This window comes from Neoarthrinium moseri (assembly GCF_022829205.1).
Source record: "Neoarthrinium moseri strain CBS 164.80 chromosome Unknown scaffold58_Wmoseri_CBS_16480, whole genome shotgun sequence".
Taxonomy (NCBI): Eukaryota; Fungi; Ascomycota; class Sordariomycetes; order Amphisphaeriales; family Apiosporaceae; genus Neoarthrinium; species Neoarthrinium moseri.
Window position 1 is genome coordinate 105,872 of NW_026055172.1, and position 24,662 is coordinate 130,533.

Consider the following 24,662-nt stretch of genomic DNA (forward strand, 5'->3'; position numbering starts at 1 on the left):
TGTCCATACGGTAATGGTCATTGACCATCACCTGGCTCTTATGTATCACTTATTTCCACTCTGGGTCCATCGATGCCGAATCAAGCCTATGTCTTCGCCCTTCGATGCCCTGAAACCACGCGACCAACCCGGGCATCATGTTTGGATACATTGCGCTGGGGTGTCGGCCGCTGAAGACTCTTGCCCTTCCCCTTTGGAAGTGCTTTGGCTGTTGCCTCGAACGAGCGCTCCCGCTGTTCCTGCTCAGCCGCTGACCGTGTCTGGCCCTCAAGGATGCCAGTATCCTCCTAGTCCTGACTTGCCGAAAGGTCCATGTTCTTATCCCAAAGATTCCTGAGCAGGGCGGCGACCGTATCACCCTCGCCACCCATATAACTCGGATCACTGATGCGGGCCCTCTCTTCTTCAGCTTCATAGCTCGAGTTCGCACCATTAATGTGTAATGAGGTGTGACGCCTTGGTGTTACTGGCCGCGACCTGTGAGCGTCCCCCATGCTTGATGAGAGCGCGTATCTAGCGACTGCTCCTGATTCCGATGGCTTTTTGCTGTGGGCCGACCCATTGCTGCCATTCTGCTTAGGGATGTGCAGGGTCTTTTCGGCACCCGGAAGCTGTTGGAGCCGCGCGATCGACCTCGCAATGGGGTTTTGATAGCGTCGTACTACTAGATATTCCATGCCGGTGCGCTCAATCAGCTTGCCGATGCGCGGATCGCGGTTGTCGTAGCCGGCACCACCCAACAGCGGGCTGGCGCCAACTGCTCCAACACCTCCCCCAGCCGGGACGGGCTCTATAGTCGAGCTGGCGCGTTGCAGATTAAGCTTCTGCTGCGTCCGTGACTTCTCTGCAGGGGGGGCCTTGTGCGCTGGCTTCCTCGTCCTCGGCGCCAGTGCGCTGTCGTCCTCGTCATTGTCGTTATCATCATCGGGGTCGTCCGTGATAGAGTCGCGGTGCTCATGACGTATGTTTGCCAAAGACCGCGGTCTCTTGACCCGTTCGAGCTTGCGCGTGGGAGAATAGAAGGAGCCGGTCTCGGTGTTGACGCCGGAGCCGGGGCCACTGACGAAACGGGAGGTAAGCTCGTCAGCGGAGCGGCCCACGCCAGCAGAGCCGACGGGTTTGGGCGAACCGTAGAGCGTAGAAGACGCGCGACTGATGGCTGAATCGGGGGAGCCGGTGCGCGGGTGCACCTGGGCGGTGTCGGCCGTCATCTTGGGTGGCGCGCCGTGGGATGGGGTTCTCTGGAGCAAGCGCGATGTCAGGTATTCCTTGTGCTGCACGCGCTCGCGGTCCGGGGTGGCCTTGTCCTGGTCCGGAGAGGCGGCGGGCAGGGTCTGCGACTGCGACTGCGAGGTCACGGTGTCGCCGTTGCTGTCGTCCTCGTTCTCGTTGTCGCTGGTGGCGGGCTTCGCGGAGCCCTGGCCGCTGCTGACGACGGATCCGCGGCGCGACAGGTACGGGGAGGCAGAGGCGCTTGCATCGACCCACTCATCGTCCTGGCCGTCGTGGCCGAGATCAAAGTGGACGGTGGTCTTGCTGCCCTTGAGCTTGCTGACGTCCTTGTGCGACGAGGAGCGCTTGATGTTGGCGGCCGACTTGGACTTCTTGGCAACCTCGACGTGGGAGCGGTTGCGCTTCAGGCTGGTGTGGGACGAGTTCTTCCTGAGGTTGGAGGAGGACGAGTCACGCGACAGCCGCACGTCCGAGGTGGTGCGGCGGTGGGCGGCGGAGAGCATCGGGGGGCGGTCTGGTCGCTCTGGCCGCTCGGGGGAAGGCGAGTGGTGGCGGCGGTGGTGGTGTTGTAGTTTGGCGGTGGACGCGGTGGCGTGGTGCGGATGCGGCTTGGTGTGCAGGGCCTTGGAGGACGGGACGCGCGAGTGCGAGTGCAGACGTCCGCCGCCGCCGACGACGTGCTTGTGATGCTTGGGGCGGTGACTGGAGGCCGTCGTATGATCGCTGACCTGGGAGTCGCTGTCATGCGAGACATGGTGGTTGAGCGGCGGCCGCTTTGATTGGCCGCCCGCGCCCGAGGTGTCACTGTCTCGATCCCTGGCCATGCTTTTCTTTTCCTTCTCCTCTCTGCCAATTGTACCGTCCGTTGCTCTCGGATTGGCCAGCGGTGCGTCGCGAGTGCTGTCCTATTCGACAACGCTGGCTGGCTGGTTGGCTAGCTCTCACTCTCTCCCTCTTTCTCTTGCAGCCCGCCCACGAATCCTGTGTGTAAGCGCTGTTGCTGCAATGCAATAATGATCTGCTTTTGCTTGGGACCTGGTACCCAATGCGAGCGCTGCGACCCCCCGGTATCGATGTTCCGACACAACACGGGCCCGCAGAGCAATTGTGTCTCGGGTGAGCAGTCAATGGCGGAGGACTCAGGGCCAGGAGGCGGGATGCCGTGGCGTGAGTGAATAACACCGCAGCCGAAGCCCAAAAATTCGGGGGAATGGGAGCGGGAGCGGGAGCACGACGTAATGGCTGCCTTCCAGGTGCTCGAGTGCGAGAAAAGCCTCCCCCGTATCGAAGGCTACTCTCCACCCGCGCTAGTGGATAAGCTTCGCGATCTACTCTGGTACAGTACAGTACGGGACTGCTGCTCAAGGTCCTCAGTATAAGCTCGTACTTCTTTCTGTATGTGCTCAAAAGGCCCTCAGTCACGACTCAAACTGATCGGTGCATCTGAAAGGCTTCGAGTATGAGCGAGCGAGCGGCTGCTGGCTACAGAAAAGATGCGCTTTCTTTCTATCAGATCGCCGTCAGCCCCAAGCGAGAGCGCCGCCTCATCATCGGCTTCCGTCCCATTATCGTCGCTCGCATCCTCCTCGTCGGTCGTGTCTAATAATAATGCTGGCCGCCAGTCAAAAAGGGTGTTGCTCATCTCGCTGTAGAGTGGTACGGAGGTACATGCTTCAGAAGGGCGGTGAATCGGCAACATCTGGGCCCTCATTGGTCGTCCTTCCCAGAAACTGAAACCCACCTTTTCGGAAACACACAGGCACGTGGCCAGGGGTGGGCGAGAGTCCGGGGTACGGCACGCAGCAACTCGCTGGAGGTCGTCGTAAAGGAGCTCCCATGGCTCTTGAATTGATTGAGTCTCATCCCGCCCGGGACAAGACGGGAAAAGTTACAGTACCAACAGCTGGATGAACCGGCTGAGGCACGGGCACGACATGAAAGATCCAAGTCGACAAGACTCTTGTACAGGAAAGAGCTTTGCGTTCCAGCACAAAAGACTCCCCACTGCAATTGGCAGTGGCATTGGCGTCTTAACTCAAGGTTCGTTACTCGTCGTACGGTCGCTCCTCCTAGCGGTTATCAACAGTCGGCGGCCAAAAGTAGCAGCACTCTATCTCCCTCTCACACCCTGTCTCTCGATTCTTGGGTGAGTTACGTGGTTTTGTAGGTGCACATGTCATGGCCACCCCAGCTATCTCAATTGCGCATCCCTTATCCCTCCTATCTTCTGGCCAGCATGCAAGTGCACCAAGCGCCAAGTCAGGTACAGGTTGTAGATTGGACCAAGACGGCAAACCGCCCAACCGCCTAGCCGCACCGACTGCCGGCTCGACGGCCTATACGGTAACATACACGCACACCTCAGGAGCGCCCTGCCTGCCTGCCTGCCTGCCCAGCTGCCCTTTGAGCCAAGGTCTCCCTGATGGGCTGCTCCCTGAGGCTTTCTAGAAGCCTAAATGTGCTCCAATTAGCCCGGTGCCAGCCCGAGCTCCGAGCTGCCGATCTGCTAGCGACTGCCCCCGGCCCCACCTCCCCAATCTGTAAGGTCTCTTCGACGTCGCAGGTCTCCGGCAGTCGACGAACTGTTCAGGGCTTTCCCTATTGAGACGACTTTGGACTTATCTTATAATGCCAAGAATGGCACTTTGTTATCCCCAATGCTCGTGGCCATTCCATCGCCCCTCGTCCAGCGTGCCTCCTTGTTCGCGCTGGTGAGAGGCTGACGACGTCCCCAATCAATCTGCATGTTGCGGCCCCCTACCCTCCATCTCCAACATGTGTCGTCGCAGCATGTGGTGCTCGACCGCAACCAGACCCGGGTAATTGTGCCAGAAACGACAGGTGGTCCTACAGATCCCTTTCCGCCATGTGAGACGCTCTATGTGAAGCGGCTGGCCCAGGAGCCCATTTAATAGACATGGCACGGCAGCCGCCTCGTGGAATTGCGCCATCCTGAACTTTCTTCGACCTCGCTCCTATAATCCCAGGAACACATCCTCCACCCGCCGCCGCCATGGATGTATCGTACCGGAACAACCTGCTGGGACTCGCTGCTCTCAACTGGGTGCTGCTTGTGAGCCAGCCCACACGTCGGTCCATGCTGAACACCCAGGAGGAGAGAGTGCTCAAGAAGGATCCCACCGTCAAGCTTCCGCCCCAGGCCGTCAGACATCCACAGGGCACTATCTACAAGGTCTACTTCTTCATTGCCATCTCGGCTTGGTTCAATGTAAGTCCTCTCGTCCTCCGCTCCCTCTGCCGTCGCCAGAGCTGACACGGCCCCTAAAGGAGATATTCCTCAACAACCTGTACCGCCAAGACTACGACCTCACTTCCCGGCAGATTAACTACCTGACCCTGACGAGCCTGGTCACCAGTGGACTTTCCTCCTTGTTCGTTGGTGCTCTCGCTGACAAGTATGGCCGCAAGTCGACCAACGTGCTATTCTCGGGCTGCTATGGAGCCTCGGTCTGCCTTGCTATGATCCCCGAGCTTCCAGCGCTCTATGCCGGTCGGGTGCTTGGAGGCTTCGCCACCGCCATCGTGTTCAGTGTCATGGACAGCTGGATTGTGTTCGACTTCTTTGCCCGGAAGCTGATCCACCAGGGCTGCGATTTGTACCGAACCTTCGGGACATTGGCTGTAATCAACGCCTTCGCTGCCGTGGCATGCTCTGTCATCGGAGATCGCCTCGTCTGGGCCACGGGATCCAACAAGGCCCCCTTTATCGTCAGCTGGCTTGTTATGTGGCAAGCCATGCAAGCGTTGTGGTCAAAATTCGTAGGTGTAGACCTTCTGCTAATTCAAAGCCATCGCTAACATCGTCACAGAAAGAAGTCTACGGTGCTTCAGCGACCGACGACCGGGAGATGATTAAGAACACTCCTAGTGTTATTAAGGTCTTCAAGCGCCCCTACATGTGGGCCCTGACGCTCGCGATCACTGTCTTCGAAGGCTCCGCCCTGCTGTTCGCCTTCTCTGCCGCCCCTGTCCTGAAGTCCGTACACAAGTCTAGTAGGGAGCTTCCGCTTACATACGTGTTCGCTTGCATCATGGCTTCGGCCCTCGTTGGATCCCTGAGCTTCAACATAGTCATGGTTAGGAGGAAGTTGAGGTTCTCTCGACTTCTGACTGGCATTCTGGTTCTATCCAACTTCGTCTTCTTCAAGCTTTCGAGGCCCAAGACCGAACGCGGCACCTTCTGGCTGTCCTGCCTGTTTGGCCTGTTGATTGGGCTGTACTACCCCTGCATCTCGACCTTGAAGGCTCGCTTGATCGAGGAGGGTGTCCGCGCGACTGTTTACAGCTTGATGCGGGCTCCCGCCTATCTTTTTGTCGTCACTCAGCTTATCCTCAACAGTGAGGCCGCGAGCACTTCCAAGATCTTCTCGATATCCTCCATGGGTTTTACGGCCGCTTTTGCAGCTGTGTGGATCATCTCGTTCAACAAGAAGATCCCGTAAGCACCTCAACCGGTATGGTCGTGGGATCGAATGAGTGTGAGGAGACAGGCTTGCCGGGTTGCGAAAGCCATGCGCGACCAACAGCTGTGTGACAGGCTGGAAACGGTGTGTTGGGCCGGTATGGCGCGGGCTTTTGGTCCAAGACAGAACGTGCACTCTGGTCACGGATGAAAGAAAGACTATAAATGAGTTACTGGGCAGACAATCGCCAGGCACTGATCTGGAGTGGTATCTGGAGAGTTCCTTCTACACAACTGAGCTTTCACTTAGAATGGGAAAATGCCGGAGGTTTGAAGTTATCAGGTCGCACTTGCAACTCTTTGGACGAGTCGAGGCGAGATCACCATCATGTGTATACCCACTTTTACCAAGTGTACATAATAAGAGAAACTTCTATATAGAATAAAGTTGCTTGTGGAACACTTTGTGGACGTTGCGCTGCTGCATGTAACGCCGCTCATTACTCTCCTGATACTGTCATTCTGGGTTGATGGTTGGGATTCACCAACATGGTTGAAGTTTTCCGCTATTTGTTCAGTCTGTCATGCCCATCGTTTGCTGTGATAGTAGCATGGCGGTCAAGTGTGCGGGATCCTTAGCCCCTGAGCCCCTTTTTCTTTTAGCGGAGCTCAACCATCACGACCTTACATCATCCCAGTGGCTACATCGGACAGTACGTATTATTGAAAATCAATTGCTCTAAACCAATAGCAAGAATTTCTCCGCTGCAAAACTATGACGACGAAAGGTGGGAAATTAAGGAGATCCTGTCCCATCGTGTGCCCAGACAATTCCTCTCAATTACGGTGCCAAATGCAAATCCAAGTGAGCGTCAGAAATCCTCGCCAAGCTTCTCAAAATCCTGCATGTGCTGTCTCGCCTGCTTCGTGTCAGTGTCTATCCTGAAGAGAAGAAATCTTGCCGTGTAAGACTGGAAACAAAGCTTTCTACTACCCACCTGTCCCTCGCGCCTCACTTCGCCTCCCTATTTCCTAGGTGCGCTCGTCTCCTTCTAGTTCGTCGCGGAACCTTCCACGCTCCCATCCCCATCATCTTCATCATCCTCATCATCCTCACCAACTTCATCATCCTTATCATCCTCGTCATCCTCGTCATCCTCGTAGGCTGCTGAGTCCAACTCCGCCGAGTGCTCGGCCTCGGGCGCAGGCGCAGGCGATGCTCCTCCTGGTGTTGATGGCGATGCTGTTGGTAGGTATGATGGAGCTCCTGTTGGTGGAAATGCTGGCGTTGCTGATGATGATAATGACGGTGCTGAGTTTGCTGCCGGCGCAGGTGTTGCACCCGGCGTTGCCGGCGCTCCAGTTGTTGTTGCCGCCGGCGCTCGTAATCTTGTTGGCCCTCTTGTCCCCGAGGCCCTGGCCATGGGAACGCCCCTTACGGCGGGTCCGCGGTAGTTTGCCCAGATGTCATCCAACATCTTCTTGCGCCTAGCTGTCTCCATGACGATTCTCTGCTCCTCGGATGCTGCGAGATACGCTGCAGGATCGGGGAACAGCTCGGAGTAGTTCAACAGGCGTTGTGGGTATTTCCTGGTTCGCGGTCGGGCTGTTGCCGTTGTACTGTCAGGAACTTTCTTTGGCCTCTTGGGGTCAGGCACTGTCGCGTCGGCGTTGCCAACGTCCTCATCCCGATTCCTCTTCCTCCCGTCACGAGTCGTTTTACCAGCAGTTGAGATGCCTGCTGAGACTTTCGTCGGTGCCATCGCCGCCCTCACCTTCTCGATGTTCTTGGCGGCCTGCATCAGCATGGTCTGATCCCAGGCCTTGAACGCCGACACCAGTTGCCTCTTATCCGCGCCGCGCCTCAGGGGCCCTCCTCGCCGGGCCTCCAAGCCCTCGTGTTCCGCGATCTCCGCGAGGTGTTCACGAAGGTAGATGTCGTAGTTCCTTGGGTACTTGAAGTGCAAGAGCCACCTCTGGAGCCACGGCTGGGTGTTCTTCCCACTGGATGAGGCGCTTCTCAGCCCCTCGTACCTGAAAACCTGCTTGAACTTGGACAAGGTCCAGGTCTTTGCCTTCTCGATCCGCGGGTCCTTGGGGTCTGTCAAGATGAGTGACACCAGCGGGAACTTGCCGCCTTTGGCAGGATCCTTGGGTGCGTTAGGTCCGAGGATGAAGGAAGCGAGATTCCGGCCTCTTGGGGGATAAACAAAAGGTGTGCGGACGGGCGCCTCTTGTACTCTGGGTCTGAATGGACCGCGTGTGGCACCGTGGCTCGCCACATCATCTTGATCGCCTTTCCTGGCCTCCTTCGCCTTTTTAAGCATTTCTCGAGCCCTCCGTCTCCTCTCTTGTCTGAGAGCCTCTTTGTCTCTTGCGATTGTATGTGCTCTTGCCTCCTGCTTCCTCTCCAGCTCTGCTTGCTGTCTCTGCTGTTCGACCAAAAGGGCCTGTCTAGCCTGCCTATCTGCCCTGGCCTGTGCATCTGCCAATTTCCTTGCCTCTTGCTGCCTCTTTCTCAGTTCTGCATCCTGCCTCTTTCTCAGTTCTGCATCCTGTCTCTTTTTCAGTTCTGCATCTTGTCTCTTTCTCAGTTCTGCATCTTGTCTCTTTCTCAGTGCTGCATCCTGCTTCTGCTGTTCGATCAGAAGGGCTTGCTTGGCCTGCCTATCTGCCCTGGCCTGTGCATCAGCCAGTTTCTTTGCCTCTTGCTGCCTCTTTCTCATTGCTGCATCCTGCTGTTCAATCAGAATGGCTTGCTTGGCCTGCCTATCTGCCCTGTCCTGTGCATCCGCCAGTTTCTTCGCCTCTTCCTGCTTCTTTCTCAGTTCTGCATTCTCCTTCTGCTTTCGGGCCAGAAGGTCCTGTTTCTTCTTCCGCTCGGCGATGTCCTTGGTCTTTTGTTGCTCTTCTAGCGCCTCCCTTTGTACTCTTTCCTCGGAAGTCTCGCGCTTTTGTCTCGGTGGTGTTGGAGGGGGGCTTTTCGGCGTGCCGACATTGAGTTTGGCCATATCTGCCTTCGTGTACTCCCGGTTTCGCACATAGACTAGGTTTCGAGGCCGGTAATGCTGGGTCTCAGGGTGGTCGCGCAGCTGTTGGCTGGTGAATTCTGGACATATCCGCGGGTGCCTCTGCCTAATGTCGTTGACTTCAGCCCACATGCCCGTTTCCAGACGTAGGTAAGCGATATAATGTCCAACGGCGGCACGTGCTCCCTTTCCCACCGTGATTACCGATTCAAGTCGATAGATGTTGTCAGCATGGCCATCAGCAACTGGCGGTGCAGCCTCCTTGGGATTATCTATAACCGCAGTGAAGTCCAGGAAGTCCGGATAGTCGCAGGTCGTCTGGTTCTCTATTTCGCGGTGACCATCGGGGCCAGCATGGTACTCGCAATTGATTATAAGGACCTCTGGCAGCCAACGCATCTTGGCAAATCGCGGGTGTCGAGCCTCCGTCTTGCAGTCAGGACACGTTTCGAGTATCAGGCTATCAGAACTGAATACCGAAACTGAAAGTACGTCAACCAAATCAGGACGGAGTAACCCAGCGTCGTTGAAAAAAGGCGCTTGTAGAAACCAATTCTGCAGGGCTATAGCCGGTGACCGACGCTTTCTTACGTTGCAACATGTGAAAGCAGTTCTTTCCACCAACTTAATCTGGAAGAGCCTCCTGAAAATTAACTCTAGCAACCTGAAAACAATTGTCAGCTATCAACATGCGTGCAATGAGGTGTCAAGAACGTCATTGCCAAAGGCCTTTGAAGACGTACGTGCCATCGCCAAGGGTCAGTTGGCCCTCCTCTAGTTCCCCAAAACACAGTCTGTCTAGTAAATATGAGAGAAACTCTCCAGGATCAGAGATGGCGGTTTCATCATGAGCTGCAATACGTTGTTGCCAGGTTCCCACGCCGCCTGGCTGTGCTCTTGGCCGCTGGTTCCAGAGCTGGCGCCAAAGGTTCATAATCGGTCCCGTAAGGCTATTACGGACCTCTGGGTCAGACCTCGGGCTCAAGTCACGAAATACGTGATGAAGCCTCCACAAGTCTTGGAACATGACGTTGCTGCCGCGCGCTGAGACCCCGGTGATGTCGTTCTGCGGGTCGTTCAAGGCGGCAATCAGGTTTAAGAAGTTGACAAAGGGCGCGGTGTTGAATATAGCAGACAGCGCCGCGTTTCGGTAACAGGCATTTTGAGGAACCCATGGCAATGCCCTTCGAATATGATCACTAGCTACGAACGCCCGATGGTTTAGGAATTCATAGCTTCCGGGATCAAGTTCTGCCACCATGTCCACATCCTCTGGCTGCTCATCTGTAGGCAAATCATGGCCATCTTCAATGGGCAGGGTTACGAGGTCAAGCCTCGCGGGTGTCTTGGCTGGCGGCGTCGGCGTCCATGGTCTCGACATCTTGGCTTGGGGCCTCAATCTTGTTTAAATGAAGCTAAGTGTGACAAATAGGGAAAATGACCACCTACAGCTATCCGTAAAATATTACGGCGGTACGGCATAGGATATAGGACCGGACAATGCGATCTATCTTTACGCAACCGGATGTTGTTTTTGTGTGTGCTTTGTGCCATATCAGAATTGCCGAGTCCGGATCACTGAAAACGAAATTCACTTGTCAATGTCTCAAATCCTCGACTGAAGCGTGACCAGAACAACGTTTTCCTTGGAGGTTTTATTTACAATGATACGCTTTTCTAGTCGGCCGGAGCACATTTTCATGCGATATTATCGATATTAGTGAACCGACTCGGATGCGAGACCTTGAGGGATTAATTGAGAGCTACTTCAATAAGGCTAGTCTTCCGTGTACAGCTTCACCAAGTCTTCCATTTCCGTGCACGCCTCGCAACGGCAAGTGAACCCCCAAGTCTCTCTAGATATGGACTGCTTCTCGTCTGTTGAGAGGTCCCCTACCTCAAAATAGCTAATCAGCACCTGCTCTCCCTTTGTGATCTCCCGGAGAGCCCGGACTGCTATTCGCTGCTGGCCGGGCTGATGGCTTATATACGACCATTGTGCATTTGGAATGCATGAGTGGTTGATGCGGCTTAGTGCATTATAAACCGCAGTGCCACTTGGCTCCCCAGCGTCGGACGTATACGTTATTGCCCTATTTGTAATCCATATGCTTAGAGCTCTGTTGGCTTCTCTCATCGCATTCGCGAGGTTGATGCCCCTTCTGTTCATTCTACACCAGATGCGCACTCGCTCCTGAGTCTCCTTGTCCTGTAGAAGCCGCTGCAGGCTCGCTTGACTGCAGCACAGCTTCATGAATTGATTGAATTTCTCCTTGGACAGGTCCGGACCATACAGGAAATTCAAGAATATCCTGACTGGCTGATTCTTGAGCCTTGACTGTTTCTGAGGGGTGGCTATGGAGATCAGAGGACTCTCCGTAACGATGTATCCACCACGAGGTATGTCTGTGGCTGTAAACAGCCCCTTTCCCATAGTCTTGGTATCTAGAATTCTGCATGCGTCCCATGTCGATCTTGAAGCAGAAGACAAGTTACTTGCGGATCGGGGCTGCCCGCCGACGACTTGGGTCTGGCCAGGGCGGATTGAGAAAGCCATGTTCGGCAAACAGATTCCTCGCTTCAGTGACTTGTCTCAAGCCACGAAAGCAGCGGCGACGGGCGCCTGCCACTTATCCAGTGCATTGGCCTTTGTGTGCCTGGATTTCTTTCTTGCCCATGACATTTCATCTGCCTCAGAAGAAGCTCAATCCAAACTTGGCACTGACTGCCAGGAGAAACTTATAAACAAGGATTGCCTCAACTTATTTAAACAAAGAGAAAGACGGAATAATCATTTTGATGTGTTCTCGCTGGAGCAGGCAAAGAAGCCGCTAATGCCTCATCTGCTTAGACGACGACTTGATCCGAATTGACTGACATCTCGACCATCATCTGTTAGCCGAATGTCTCGCATAGCTCCATAATGTTCTGAGTGTAAAACTTCACCGACCCCAGATAGTGACCACTACAGTATATGCCAGCACGTGCAGCCAATTGTTACTATTTTCGATAACTGTAGTTAGATTCGTGTCATGCCATTTCATGGCGAAGTAAAGTAGTCCTGGTGGCTCAGGGTTATTCAGAAGGGTGCCTTAGGGCCGCCCAAACCTTACAGTTGTCGTTGCCAGAAGCAACCTCAAGCCACTTCAGTATAGTATTGTCTAACTAACACGGACGACTGACGTCAGATCACCGCGCGAAAATTATCTCTGATACGCCACTTTCAACGTTGACTACTACTCTACATAGTATACCCCCGCTGTTCGGACCGAACCCGTCCGTTATCTGCCCGACGTCCAAGTTGCCATCCGCAGAAATTAAGCAACTAAGCAGTCAAGCGTACTATGGTACCCATCACACTACCCACTTGGTCGGACGGAACTATCGTCTGCGCAAACCCACAACTTTCTCGGAGTCCGCAGTGGACTCTCAGGAGGCTCCAAAAAAAGCCATGATTGCCTACTTGGGCAATTCACAACGCTCATCACTCGCGGCGCTTGGCTTTGCGGCTCTACCAAATTACAGGCCGGCCGGCGATCGATCGTTTTTGGGCGTGCGCCAAACCCAGATCGTCCCATCCTTTTTGGGGGGGGAGGAGCCGCCAGCCCGGAACCAAACCCCCAAGCGCTGTCAATCATCATAAACTCAAACGTCAGTGGGCGTGGATGGGCGTGGATGGGCAATCACGGGAAAGACGGGTCGCCCCATGTCCCATGGAAACTCAAATCCTCGGACTTTTGCGATAGTTTCGGCACGCAGGGGATATACACGGCGCCAATAGGGCGGAGATTGGGAGGCATTTCGATCAGGGGGGCCAAGCCCCGCTAGAAAGCAATGGTGTTTCTGGGTATTTCCCATGTCTGCCTCGGCGACACAAGATTGCCAGGGGGCACTTTTTGGGCAAGACCAACAACGCGCGGTGTTATTTCATTGTCTGGGCAAAATGGTCAAGTGAGCAGGGTGAGGGCCAAGAGAGCGAGAGCGCCCGGGATCGTGGAGTTCTCAGGCACGCCGGCGGCACAGCAAACTCTCTGAAATGAGCGCATGAAGCGGAAATCCTGCCTTGGTCCTTTACCATTTGGCTCGAATCTACCGGTCGGCCAAAAAAAGCATTAGTATAACAATTAGCAAGCCGTCCTCCGCATGCCTTACGAGAGCTTTCAAACAGCCGGTAAGCGCCATGCTGGTAGCGTGATACTTAGTACCTAGACGTATGTACAAGGTTATTACAGAATATGATGAAATATCTAGTCAGAAGCGCAACGGTTGCGACATGGGGAAGATCGCTACGACGCGCGCGGATGCTGCTGAATCGCGACGAATGATACATGGCGTAATGAAAGGTCGAAGAGCAAAATGTAGCAACAAGATAACAATATTGGAAATATAATTCTCTATGGTATCTCTTGTAGGACAATGAAGCTCCCTCACCCACTATAACATCTTTATTCTCTCCCGTGCCCATTAGGCCCAAATGACGCCCTTTCTTCGCAATTGAATGCATTCCGTTCCTCTGCATGTAGTCATCAGATAACATCTTGGTCACACGTATCTTAACATCACCACCAGGTAACCCGTTGAACCGTAATTATAATCAAGTGTATTGTTCAAAGCCGACCCGCCGATCTGCCCGTAGCAAAGTTGTATCCACCGGGTAAAAGGCACTCAGGCTGGCTGAATAGGCTAAGGATCGTCGAGAAGCAAAAAATTCCGGTTCGTTGGTCTCAATCCTGGGCCCATGATCACCGTGAAACATGGTTTCATGCTACTTCAAAACCAGGCTTACAGAAGGAGGAAGCCGAGGAAAGCAGAGGCACCGAGCAGGGCGAAGTTGAAACCCTGCTTGAAAGCACCGCTACCGGCGGGGGCGCTGGTAGAAGAGCTGGAGGTGCTGGTGGTTCTGCTGCCGGTCTGAAGGGTAGTAGCAATAGTCTCGGAGGCAGTCTGGCTGGTGATGGTGGTGTTGACATCAGCACCGTTGGTGGCCTGGGTAAGACCCTTGGCGCTGGTGATGCTGGCAGTGGTCAGGGTGGTCTTGGAGCCGTCGCTCAGGGTAGAGACGACAGTGGCCTTGGAGTCAGAGCTGGAGGAGGTAGAGGTGGTGACCTCCTTCTCGTCAGTGATGACCTTGATGCTGCCGTAGGAACCGTCGGAGCCCTCGTTCCAGCTGTAGGACTTGGCACCCTGGACACCGTTGGCGTAGTCCTCAATGGTGATGGACTTGTAGTAGGCGTGGAAGGGACCCTTGCTGAAGTCGGTGTAGCCACCAGCCCACTCGACGGTGCCCTTGGGGGAGTCCTTGCCACCAGCGACCCAGGTACCGAGCTTGATCTGCATGGGGGTCTGGGGGAAGCGAGTACCCTCCTTGGCGTCGGCGTAGTTCAGAGTGCGGACCAGGCTGCCATCGATGTACCACTTGACGTACTCCTGGGTCCAGTCGATGGTGTAGGTGTGGAACTCGTCCTGGGGGTTGTTGACGTTGTGGTAGGCACCACGGTCGTAGGTGGTCGTGTCACCCTTGCCGAAGTAGTTGGTCTGGACCTGGGTAACGTCACCGCCGAGCCACTCCCAGTCGATCTCGTCGAGGTCATCCGACTGGAGGACGAAGCTGGTGACGACACCCTGTCCGACGGAGGCGCGCAGAGTCACGTCGACCTTGCCGAAGAAGATGTACTTGGTGCTCTGGACGGTAGGGGCGTTGGACTCCTTCTCGATGGTGTAGACGGCGCCGAGGCTGTTGTCGTAGGTGAGGTCGGTGCCATCGAGCTCCTCGAAGAAGTCGTTGTTGCCCTTGGTGAAGTCAATGGAGATGCTGGTACCCAGAGCCGGGTCATCAGGGCACTCTGGAGGCGAATGTTAGCGGCGCGGAACTCGCTGACGAGACGGGAGGCTTACTCTTCTCCATGGGGTTGCACTTGGTGAAGGTCTGGGCAGAGACCAGCTGGGAGGCGGCCAGGGCCACGGCGGCCGAGGAGAGGATCTTGGAGTACATGTTGGCTGTTGTGGAGGATCTGGACGGTCAAGTGGTAGAGGAGACGGGTTGGGAAGATTAAGAGATAATTTATAATAGTAATACGCGAAGAAGGCGCGAGAAGGCGGTTGTATGGACAGTTGGCAAGGACCGCGTGTTTTGTACGTGGGAGACGCAGAATAGTGTGTTAACGAGAGACACTAAGGGGCAGAAAAAGAAAAACAGGGAGCTGAAGCACGCGCCTGTTGGATGGTGATGAACGAATGTGTTGAGGGAGCAAGTCGGAGGCGTCTCCAGGTTTCTGGGGGCACGGCGGCGGTTTTAATTCACCCTCGGATCCCATACGGCTCCATGAGGGCCGACTGCTGGACGCTGGCAACGCTGGGTTGTCTGGTACTACATGTCGCCCTGTGGGTAGGGTCCATTGAACAATCTCCTCGACGGCGCGTCCGACCTTGCCAGAAGCGCTCTAGGGGTGTGGCACTGCTTATTTCAGCCTGCGCCGGCGACCAGGGGGGTGCCCTGGGCATGCCTGGGGCCCGCCGTCTGTGCCTGACATAACAGCTCGTGATGACCCCCTGTCGCACCGGATCCTTACGACAGATCCTAAAAGTGCCAGACTTGGTCGCGCTTTGCCCGAGAAGCGACGTTGTATCGCACTTGCGCGGGTTTCGCCAGCGGCCCAGCGGCTGGTCGTGTGAAGTCATCGATCGACCTGTGCCGGGAATTCCAGACGGCTTCCACTTGGGAGCCGGCCTGCCAGACCCGGGAATGCCATGCCGAACGCAAGTTTTACACAGTAGAAAGGGAGAGAAACTGGGCTTGCACATTGATGAGGATGGCTGGCGCCTGCATGTGCCATCTGCCATCTACCATCTGCAACTTCTGCAGCCCATTTCATGCGGTGCTCGTTCGCTGTCCATTGCGGACCCTTTGGCTGCTCGGCAAGTTACACCGCGGTTCACGACAGGCGCCGAGGGAGGGAGGCCAGAGAGCGACCGAGAGAATTATGATCCGTCACGCACACCGGATTGGGCCAGGCTAGCAAACGGCGGGACAGGAAAAGGACCCCTGGTTTGCCTCTTCCGTCGCCTGGGTAGCCTGGGTAGCCTAGGACCGCAGTCTCCATCTATGCGCTCCTCCGCCAATCAACGGCGCCCTCTGACGTGCCGAATAGGGGTTCCAAACAAGCTGGAGGCCACTTGAGCGAGTTCATCTCGTCAAAGGCCTTCGATCATTAGCCCACATATATCAGATCAGGCGTATGACCCGGTGCTACTCTCCCTCCACGTCGGGGATAGACAGGCAGGACAGGCTTGTGCTGCCCTACCACTAACTTACCAGTGACCCAGCACTACACCCACCTGTCAGTCACCTGCTGTTCATTACCTACCCACGCAGGCACCATCAAGTGCTCTGGTCGGCGAGAACAAGCATTTGGCATTTGCGACTCGGTGGACCTGGCCCAGCTACCCCCACCGATTTCTTTCACGGAGTACGGAGTACGCAGCATGGTACCCTCGACCTCCCGCTCGCTGTCGTAGTTAGTTCCAAACGTTAGTCGCGCACTCGACAGACCAAACAGATGTCGCAGAGAGCACTGCCAAGCTTCCACAGCTTCGATCTGGCATGCACCAGATTGTGCAATTGTCCCGCTGCAGCTCGCTGCCGTGAGCCGTGCGCCATTGCTAGCCTGGCCGACAGGGGTTGAAACAGAGCCCAGCGAAACTGTCTACAAATCGCCTGACTCGACTGGCCACAACCTTTGGAGCAGCGCCCCCCAGCCTTGGCCGAGTTGCCAAAAGCAGCACGCTGGCGACCAGTCAAGCGGCCAGGGCCGGCACCATGCTCGGCCAGGCGAGACGCCTCCCTCCAGAGAGCACTTTGCAGCGCAATGCCATGAAACGTTGTTGTTCGACTGCGCCCGCCTGCTCGTTGAGTCATTTGCCCCCCTCGGTCTGCCGACTGCCTGTCGGGACGTCCAGGTGTCTTAGGTTGGGGGACGAGCGGCAGGCCTAACCACCGAGAGACTGGCCATTTACCAAGAATTCGTATTTGCCAATTTTAGCGTGGCAGTGCTATTTCTGTCCCCCTCGTCCAGCCCGTCGCCCGCCCATTGGCCCTCCACAGAGCCAGCTGATTGGACTCCCGTGCCGGCTGACCAGCCCAGTCCTTCACGAGTGGCTTTAGAACATTCGCTCCTGCATTCCAGTTCTGGGGCTGATCGTGCTATACTTTGTTGCTTTATGCATGCATCCGAGTTGAGCATCGTCGATTGAGACTGCATCAGCCGTCTCCGGGTTCTTGGTCAACGACTACCCGTAAAAAGACCCTGGCAAACGTCCCTCGTCGCTAATGACTAAACGGACCCTCCCAATGTCCTGAGAGGACGTCTGAACAAACTATTTGGGTTGCACGGAGCCCTCTCGTGCCTGTTGATGCGCACGCCTGACAACTGCTGCCATTACGCGTCGGTTCATCTCCCAGAGTCACGATCCACTACTCTAAAATTAACCTCATCCGCTAACTTAAAGTGCTAAAAGAACGTCCGCCGATCTGTCGGTCACGATGGCCTCAGTTTTACGCAACACTCTTTCAAGCTCCGCAAACACGAGGGCTCGTTTCTGTGTTCTGACCGCCCTACGATTCGGATGATGTCAGAACGGCACGTCCCTTCTTCCCGTTTTTGTAGACATATACTCGTAGAACACGAGGTTCACCCGTATTACAGTCTGCAAGTATCTGACTGCGCTTACGCGAAAGTCGGTTTGTTATTTATGAGGCTGTGCAGGGTCAACGACCTGCTCATTGGCCTGTCCTTGTCGTTTATGCATGCGATGGGATGGCACAGTTAATGCTCACATCATTCTTCAACTCGGCCTGTTTACTGCAACTTCTCTGGTAGAACACTTCCAATCGCGACTTCGATATTTGGTAGCCAATCACACAAGGCCGCACATTACCTGAGACCACCGTATTTGAATTGAATCACGATTGAACCGTTTCTGAGGCGGCGCGGCGGAAATTTCTTCCTATTGATTTGATAACATTTCATTCGAGATCGACACCTAGATCACACTGGACGAAGAAAACATTTGCGGCAGAATCAGCGACACGAAGACGCCGGTCTTGCCTTGGAAGGGTGAGACCTCACAAACTACCAACAGTTCCCATCATATATGAACCTATCCAGTCGCAACCTTACCAGGAAGCATCAGGCGGATCTAGTACATTGGATGAATCGCCGCAAGAACCCACAACTCGAGGAGAGCAATTCCTTGGCGCCGTAACGTCGTCAGCATGGATCAGGCACTCAAGACACTGCGTTCATCCTCCATTAATCTTGCTCTGTTGCCGTTTCCATGGTCTAGGAAAGATGGCGCTACCAACATGGCCATTGAAGGGGCGATATGCTCGGTGATTGCCCTTGGGTTCCTGAGTTCCCGTGTGAACCTATCCATTTCTCTATACCGAACCCGAGGTAAGTTATCTACATAACGGCACCTACAATACTAAACAACATGAACTACCAAGTCTATCAAAGCTTGATTCAACAGGTCGCATGCGTGGGGTGTATAGGTCTCAAGTCATTGGACAGGAATGCGATTTCGTCCCTCTGAATGATCTACGAAGCCGGCTAATTGAATTAGCCGACACCCTAGCCATTGCACAACTGAGCAAAACGATATCTCGGAAGATGTTCTGACCGTGAGCGGTTGACGGTCCTAGCGGTATCTTGTTTCAGTTTCAGGCTTAGGGATTCCAGGGCGGATTTCAGGGCAGCTTTAAAAACATCGGTACAATCCAATCAAGGCCGTCTGAGCTTTGATTTGGTGGTCATTTTCAGGTCAATCAGCAGTCAACATGATGCAGACTGCTGCATGGCTCACTAGGACACTTTGGACGCGCCATAACTTTGACACTCAAGCCGAAGGTAGGCCTTTTTCTTCTTCTATCACTACCAAAAGCAGTCTAGCTTGTTTCGCTCAGTATGCTCGCTTTTGACTGTGTGGACGAGAGATCGGACGACTCAAAGGATATACGACCTGAAACATCCTTAGACGCAGAGAGACATTGCCGCTACGCACCGAATCTCACGTCGGCAGGCTCGCTCAGCTGCAACGCTCCTAAAGGATGTTCCTGAATCCGTACCCTTCGTTTTCGTTGCCAATGGCCCCCTTGCGCGGGTCAAATCCTTCCGCTCTCTCAGCCGCATCCTTCTTCTCGAACTTCCTGTTCTCCCACGCCAGCAGGCAGCGCAGCCCCAGGGCCAGGAGCGCGTTGAAGAACATGAAGGCAGCGCAGACCGACATGCCCGTGACATAATACGGCTTGTCCGCGGCCGGGAACATGCGGGTGCCCAGCAGCGGCCCGCACTGGCCGATGATGTTGAGCAGCGCGATGCCGGACCCTCGCTTCGAGTCACTGCCCTGATTGTTGATGGCCCAGGGCAAAACGTTCGCCGTGGCCGGGAACACGCCGGCCGCGGCCAGGAACACGCCGAAGTAGCGCACGCCGACACTCTTGACCGTCGCCAGCAGGATATAGCCGATTCCGCCCATCACGGACAGCCCGGCAATCATGAACCCGCGCTGCCGCGTCTTGTCGGCCAGCCAGGTCGTCAAGATGCAAATCAGGAACGCGAGGAAGTACGGGGGTGCGCTCAGGCCCTGCGCGTTGATGGCGGTGAACCCCATGCTCTGGAGGATCGTTGGCAGGAAGACGGGCAGACTGCTATAGGATACGTTGCAGGAGAAATACATCAGCGGGGTGATCCAGGTCTTGACGTCGGCGAGGGCGGCGAAGACCTCCTTGAAGTTGACATGCCCAACCCGCGCTGAGCCCTCGCTGCCCGTCTGCTGGATCGCACGGACGCGGGCCACCTGCTTCTCCTTCTCGTCGAGGAACCGGGCCGTGTCCGGGGAATCCGGCATGAAGAAGAAGGCGGCAAAGGCCAGCAGGACGGAGGGGATGCCCTCCACGAGGAACAGCAACCTCCAGTTGGCGATGCTGGGATGGCCCGATGTGATGCCGTACGCCAAGGCCCCAGCAAAGGTGCTGGCCAGCGGCGCCGCCGAGACGAATATACCGCATCGCAGGCCGAGCTCGTGGCGCTTATAGAAGAAACTGAGAAGGTAGGGAATCCCCGGCCCGTAGCCTGCCTCGGCCGCTGCCAGGAAGAACCGGCAAACCATCAGGCCCTGCCAGTTGATGGCTGTGGCCTGCAGTGTTGACGCCAAGCCCCTGGGTTTCGTGTTAGTGACTTGGTGTAAACGAAGGGATAGAGCACGCACCAAACGAGCACGCAAGCGAATGCCCAGATGTGTCTACATGAAGTAAGTCAGACGCTAGTCTATATCGTTAGATAATGCCGAGGGTGCCTACGGAGGAACCAGTTTCCACATCAGGGCCAGCCATTCGAATACGACTAAACGGTGCGTAAGTGCCTGCTACTTCAGTGGAGATGGTCTTGGCATGATACGTACTATAGGGGATATAGAATATGGTCAATAGCCACTATAGGTGCAGTCAGTATCCGACCCATCTCGGAGTTTCGGGGCACCGGTCGCACCTGGTAATGGGCATCATCGAAACCCAAGTCTACAGACATGCCCGCAGTCTCTGCATTGCCTATATTAGAGCGGTCAAGAAAGGCCACAAGATCTGTCTCGGCTGGTCAGCACAGTTCACGTCTCACATTGCGGGAGAAGGAGCAAACGCACAAAGAGCCGTGACCAGCGGAATCAAGCGCATGTCCATCTTACGTACCACACGCTTTTCCAGCGCGGGCTCGATGGTCGTCACGGCCTGGATCTCGTCTGATTTCCGGCCAGCCTGGTCGAATTGATCCGCCATTTCGTGCTTTTCAGATGGCGGCTCCGCCGCAGTGGTTATGTCTTCCGCGGTCATCGCGGTGACAAAAGGGAAGAGAGGGTTAGTTGGAGAAACCCGCGCTGCGTTGGATTGTATGGATGCAGATGTAAAGCAACGGGTGAGCCAGAGCTGCCGGTCGAACTTTAATGTCTAGGTATTGATACAGAGTTCAAGTTCCTGAGGAACCGAGAATGAATGAACAAGTTGATCAGTGAGGGGTTGCAGCGAGCCGTCTGGGTAGACCTATTACAACGTCTGCTGGTGAGCATTGACATCAAGCCGGGACGGGCTAGCCACCGCAGCGGAGACGTAGGTACGGGAACTAGGAACCCTCCTCCCGACCGCACTCCAATCCCGGGGTCGATGCTGCGGAGCCCGGAGTAAGGCCGTGCCAATCCGAGAATCGCAACTGGTCTGTCTGACTTTCTGTACGCAGGGAGATCTCAAGAATATCAGGCGTCAATTTCTGCTCTGTTCTAGGTATACTCTCTATCCGCACAGCTATACGAAGACTTGGCATCGATACATGGAAGAAGAAGTCCACATACTAGTGAGGGGTCAGATGGAAAAGTCGCCCGCATCTGGCGTCGTACCCAAGTATGCTAGGTTGCGACACAGGCCCATAACACCCCGCCTATGGCGCCAAAAGCGAACACACTTGACATGACTGAGACCCGTACTGTATGTTACAGCCGCTAGCACAACCAGCGTCCTTGTTTTATTCTTCTTCAGTCTTCGGAAAGGGTCCACCTACACAGGGACGTAAGCTGATCGTATGTACCCCACCATATGTTCAAGTACCGGACCCATTTTTAGATCTGCTTACGCCCCCTTATGCACGCATAAACAGACCTTCTTCGTGCCTACATGGCATATTCAATACCATATATGTGGCACCATGCCTTGTGACCACTGCCTTGTGTAAAACAGGTCGTCTCGAATGATGGAATGCTCCCAAGCGTACCTTAATAGTATTCTCCCAACACTGGCCCCCATACTTGCCTGACTTTCACTTCTACCGGATGCGCCTCGTTATACTATACCGTTCCTACGAGTATTCCATTGTCCCGAAATCTACCAAACTTTTCATTTCCAACTCTTCTACAACAACTGCTACAAATAGTGATAAAACACCACATACCAAGCTGTTATTCTTTTTTAATGTTTCATCGAGATGTTCCACATTCACAGAAAAAAAAAGTATTCAAACTTTCCTACTAATTGAGCAAAAGATGACTGCATGGCGAAATACAGCCATGAGACAGGCTCACTGGGTTCTTGCTAGTTGAGGCACTGTGCGCTTGATGGCAGAATTTAAAGAGTTTACTGCTACTTTTAGCTATACTAGACACGCTTTAGGCAGTCACCTGTATCGCCTTCTGCATGATTCGTATATATATTTCCATAAAAAACAACCTATAAAAGCCTTAAAACAATGTAAACACTGCGTGAGATATTGTAACACCCTCTTAAACTGTCAAGTTCTCAAACGCCTACTTGGTAAACCCTTCCGAGACCACTCATGACAATGGCCAGCTTTAACAAAGACCCTCCCTGCACTTAGGTTTGGCGACGTAGTTAAAGGTAAGCTCGCCGTTCTTGACGTCGTTCTTATCCGGGAAGTCGGTCGGCACACTGCCGCACATTTTACAGCCGTGGTCTACGATGAATTGGGCTAGTCTCTTCAGCTCCTTCCCATTGAGACCGTCTTTATTTTGGACGAAGGCGCAGATGCTGCCCCCAATCCTTGGAGCCCACGGGATCGGGTTGGCGAGACCGGCCGGGTCGCAGGCGATGTGCTCCCCTGATTTGAAGTACTTGTCGTCGGGGAGGCCGTTGATGCTGTTCCTGAGGTTTTGCGCCGTCAAGACGTCCCCGGTGCTACACATGCTGCTGCCGCGGCAATTGATACCGAGCCCATTGGACACGGAAACAAGGCCGAGAGCGACTATGGCCGAGATGTAGGTGACTTGTTGGAGATGCATTGTTGCAAAGATGATTTTCGAGTGAATTATCTCGAGGAATTCGGCACTTGGATAGGAAGCAATAGATAATGTGGATAGGAAGATGTAAGTCTGGTACTGATCTGATATTTTTTGCCTGGTCGTCGTGGGTGAACTGAGAGATTTAAATATTCGTAACTCGTCAAGCTACGGTCTTCAAAGTCTTTCTAAAAATATAATGTCTATCAGACTTGGAATGAAGCCTCGTCGGATATTTAATTTTAGCAGTTGACGTGAATTCTTTCCCTCCTCATGATTGTACAGCCTCGCTCCATGGCGTTGAGCCTTATCCTCCTTTGGCCCCCTGTGATATCTCTCGCCTATAACCTGCTACTAATTCTAGTTGCGTTTAAGATAAGAACCATGTAACGCTTGCAGGGTGGTTCGAACTCAATCCTTTGAGGGGCCATACGGGTTATACGGCTCCTTCGGCCGGGGACATACGACGGTGGCTTCTTATTAGCCACCACCACTTTTCAGAAGCGAGACGCTTTCAGCCGCGCCACTAGTCACCATTCCAAGTCTTTGACCTCATTTCCATCCAGATCATTGGTTTCGAAACTGTAGAAGCCTAAAATCCAAATATAGTCTTGGCAATTGATAGGATTTATGCTGCTGAGGTCATATTCTGTTGTTGTTCCGCCTACTTTTGGGGCTATGCAGTTTGACGGGAAGACGCAACATACCCAGGTTTTTTTTTTTTGCTAATCTACCATAGCCACACCACATGATTGCGGCTCTCAGCAGAAATGAGTATAAATTTAACAAATCACACTCTACTTAATTCAACATTCATCAGTTAGTACATCCAGAAACAGACGAGAAAAATATCCCAAGTCCCGCAATTCTCACAGTCAGAGCAGTAACACAATTTGCAGTGTAAGTATTGCCTATATCCCCGCTGTCGTTCCTGCCTAACCATCCTTTGCAGTCACGACATCTCGCAAACCATGCTCGCAACGGCCTTCTCGCCCAGTGCGCTCGCACTCCTCCTCCTGACGGCCCTGCCCTCCCCTGCTCAGGCGCTGGGGATCAACTGCCGCGGCAGCGCGATATGCAGCCAGTTCTTCAACGGGGCGGCAACCGGCCACGAGGCCAAGGTGCTGGCGGACTGGATCCAGGGCATCGAGGCCGAGGGGTACCAGCCGGTGGCCATCAACTCGGACCGCATCTACAAGAACGGCGAGCAGATCGCGTGCTACGGGCGGTCGTCGATCTGCGCGTTCCTGCAGAAGACGCCCAACGGCCTCTCGGGCGGCGACATCCGCAAGATCGCCAAGTACATCCCCGAACACGGCTGCACCATCTGCGGCAGCGTGCCGATTGACTTCCCCAAGACCAACGACGTGAATAAGGGCGAGCTGACCTTCAACTACGTTACCAAGAATTGCGGGAATGGTATCTGTTAGCTATTTGCTGATTAGTTTTGTCTTCCGTGTCTTTTATGGATTTCATGTATTTCAGGTCGTTAGGGGGATTTAGTGTGTGAGAAGAAGAAGAAGAAGAAGAAGAAGGAGTAAGAAGTATTTCATAGCTACGTATATTCAATTTCATGTCTCTAAAATACATTGACCATAAGTTGGCCCCTGAAGTAAAATGGAAACACGAAGAAGCAATTGATAGACCTTAACAGAGTTTGAGTAGCTCTATGAGGGGCTTCGAGGTTGATATTGAGACCAAGACCCTGATAGGGACGGGGGAATACAGAGGCCGCTGCACGCAAACCTCGTGGACACGATGGACGGGATATAGATTGAAGACAGCATCGAGTACACTACCTTCCCCAAGCATATAACAGTCTACACGCAACGTGCATACGATCATAATTCACGTCTATTTATGCATGCACAAGGCAGGCATAAGCAGGTTCTGGAGAGGGTCCGGTACTTGGGCAGATGGCGAGGTACAAGTGCTTGTTGACCTTACACCCTTGTCCCTCAAGTGGATCCTTTCGAAAACTGGATGAGAATAAAAAGAGACTGCTGAGAAGGCCGCAATTGTTGCCAGGGCCTGAAAATGGGTTTTAGTGAAGTGGGCGACCGGGAAGAGGGGGTTGTGTGAGCGGCCGGGCCAGGCCGTGGTTGAGGAAAAACTGGAGTCGAGGAAACCTATTCCCGTCGAATGGCCGT

General features: G+C 54.3%; 7 protein-coding genes across 7 annotated transcripts; 2 read left to right on the plus strand and 5 right to left on the minus strand.

The window, feature by feature from the left end:
- Positions 1-287: 287 nt before the first annotated feature.
- JN550_010743 (uncharacterized protein) lies at positions 288-2,057 on the minus strand (the record flags this gene model as incomplete). The annotated part of the gene is made up of 1 exon (XM_049309032.1): positions 288-2,057. The coding sequence occupies one exon, from the start codon at positions 2,055-2,057 to the stop codon at positions 288-290; it is 1,770 nt and encodes a 589-aa protein (XP_049167269.1).
- A 2,189-nt stretch (positions 2,058-4,246) lies between these two features.
- JN550_010744 (uncharacterized protein) lies at positions 4,247-5,696 on the plus strand (the record flags this gene model as incomplete). Its single annotated transcript, XM_049309033.1, has 3 exons — positions 4,247-4,462; positions 4,522-5,013; positions 5,064-5,696. 3 exons carry the CDS (start codon positions 4,247-4,249, stop codon positions 5,694-5,696), a joined length of 1,341 nt encoding a protein of 446 aa, XP_049167270.1.
- A 1,012-nt stretch (positions 5,697-6,708) lies between these two features.
- On the minus strand, positions 6,709-10,066 carry JN550_010745 (uncharacterized protein; the record flags this gene model as incomplete). The annotated part of the gene is made up of 3 exons (XM_049309034.1): positions 6,709-9,145; positions 9,311-9,349; positions 9,429-10,066. 3 exons carry the CDS (start codon positions 10,064-10,066, stop codon positions 6,709-6,711), a joined length of 3,114 nt encoding a protein of 1,037 aa, XP_049167271.1.
- Positions 10,067-13,467: 3,401 nt separating this feature from the next.
- Positions 13,468-14,677, minus strand: JN550_010746 (uncharacterized protein; the record flags this gene model as incomplete). Its single annotated transcript, XM_049309035.1, has 2 exons — positions 13,468-14,528; positions 14,581-14,677. 2 exons carry the CDS (start codon positions 14,675-14,677, stop codon positions 13,468-13,470), a joined length of 1,158 nt encoding a protein of 385 aa, XP_049167272.1.
- A 4,106-nt stretch (positions 14,678-18,783) lies between these two features.
- Positions 18,784-20,566, minus strand: JN550_010747 (uncharacterized protein; the record flags this gene model as incomplete). Its single annotated transcript, XM_049309036.1, has 6 exons — positions 18,784-19,900; positions 19,951-19,983; positions 20,042-20,084; positions 20,143-20,173; positions 20,229-20,320; positions 20,380-20,566. The coding sequence occupies 6 exons, from the start codon at positions 20,564-20,566 to the stop codon at positions 18,784-18,786; spliced, it is 1,503 nt and encodes a 500-aa protein (XP_049167273.1).
- A 1,502-nt stretch (positions 20,567-22,068) lies between these two features.
- JN550_010748 (uncharacterized protein) lies at positions 22,069-22,515 on the minus strand (the record flags this gene model as incomplete). The annotated part of the gene is made up of 1 exon (XM_049309037.1): positions 22,069-22,515. One exon carries the CDS (start codon positions 22,513-22,515, stop codon positions 22,069-22,071), a length of 447 nt encoding a protein of 148 aa, XP_049167274.1.
- A 968-nt stretch (positions 22,516-23,483) lies between these two features.
- On the plus strand, positions 23,484-23,942 carry JN550_010749 (uncharacterized protein; the record flags this gene model as incomplete). Its single annotated transcript, XM_049309038.1, has 1 exon — positions 23,484-23,942. The coding sequence occupies one exon, from the start codon at positions 23,484-23,486 to the stop codon at positions 23,940-23,942; it is 459 nt and encodes a 152-aa protein (XP_049167275.1).
- Positions 23,943-24,662: the final 720 nt, after the last annotated feature.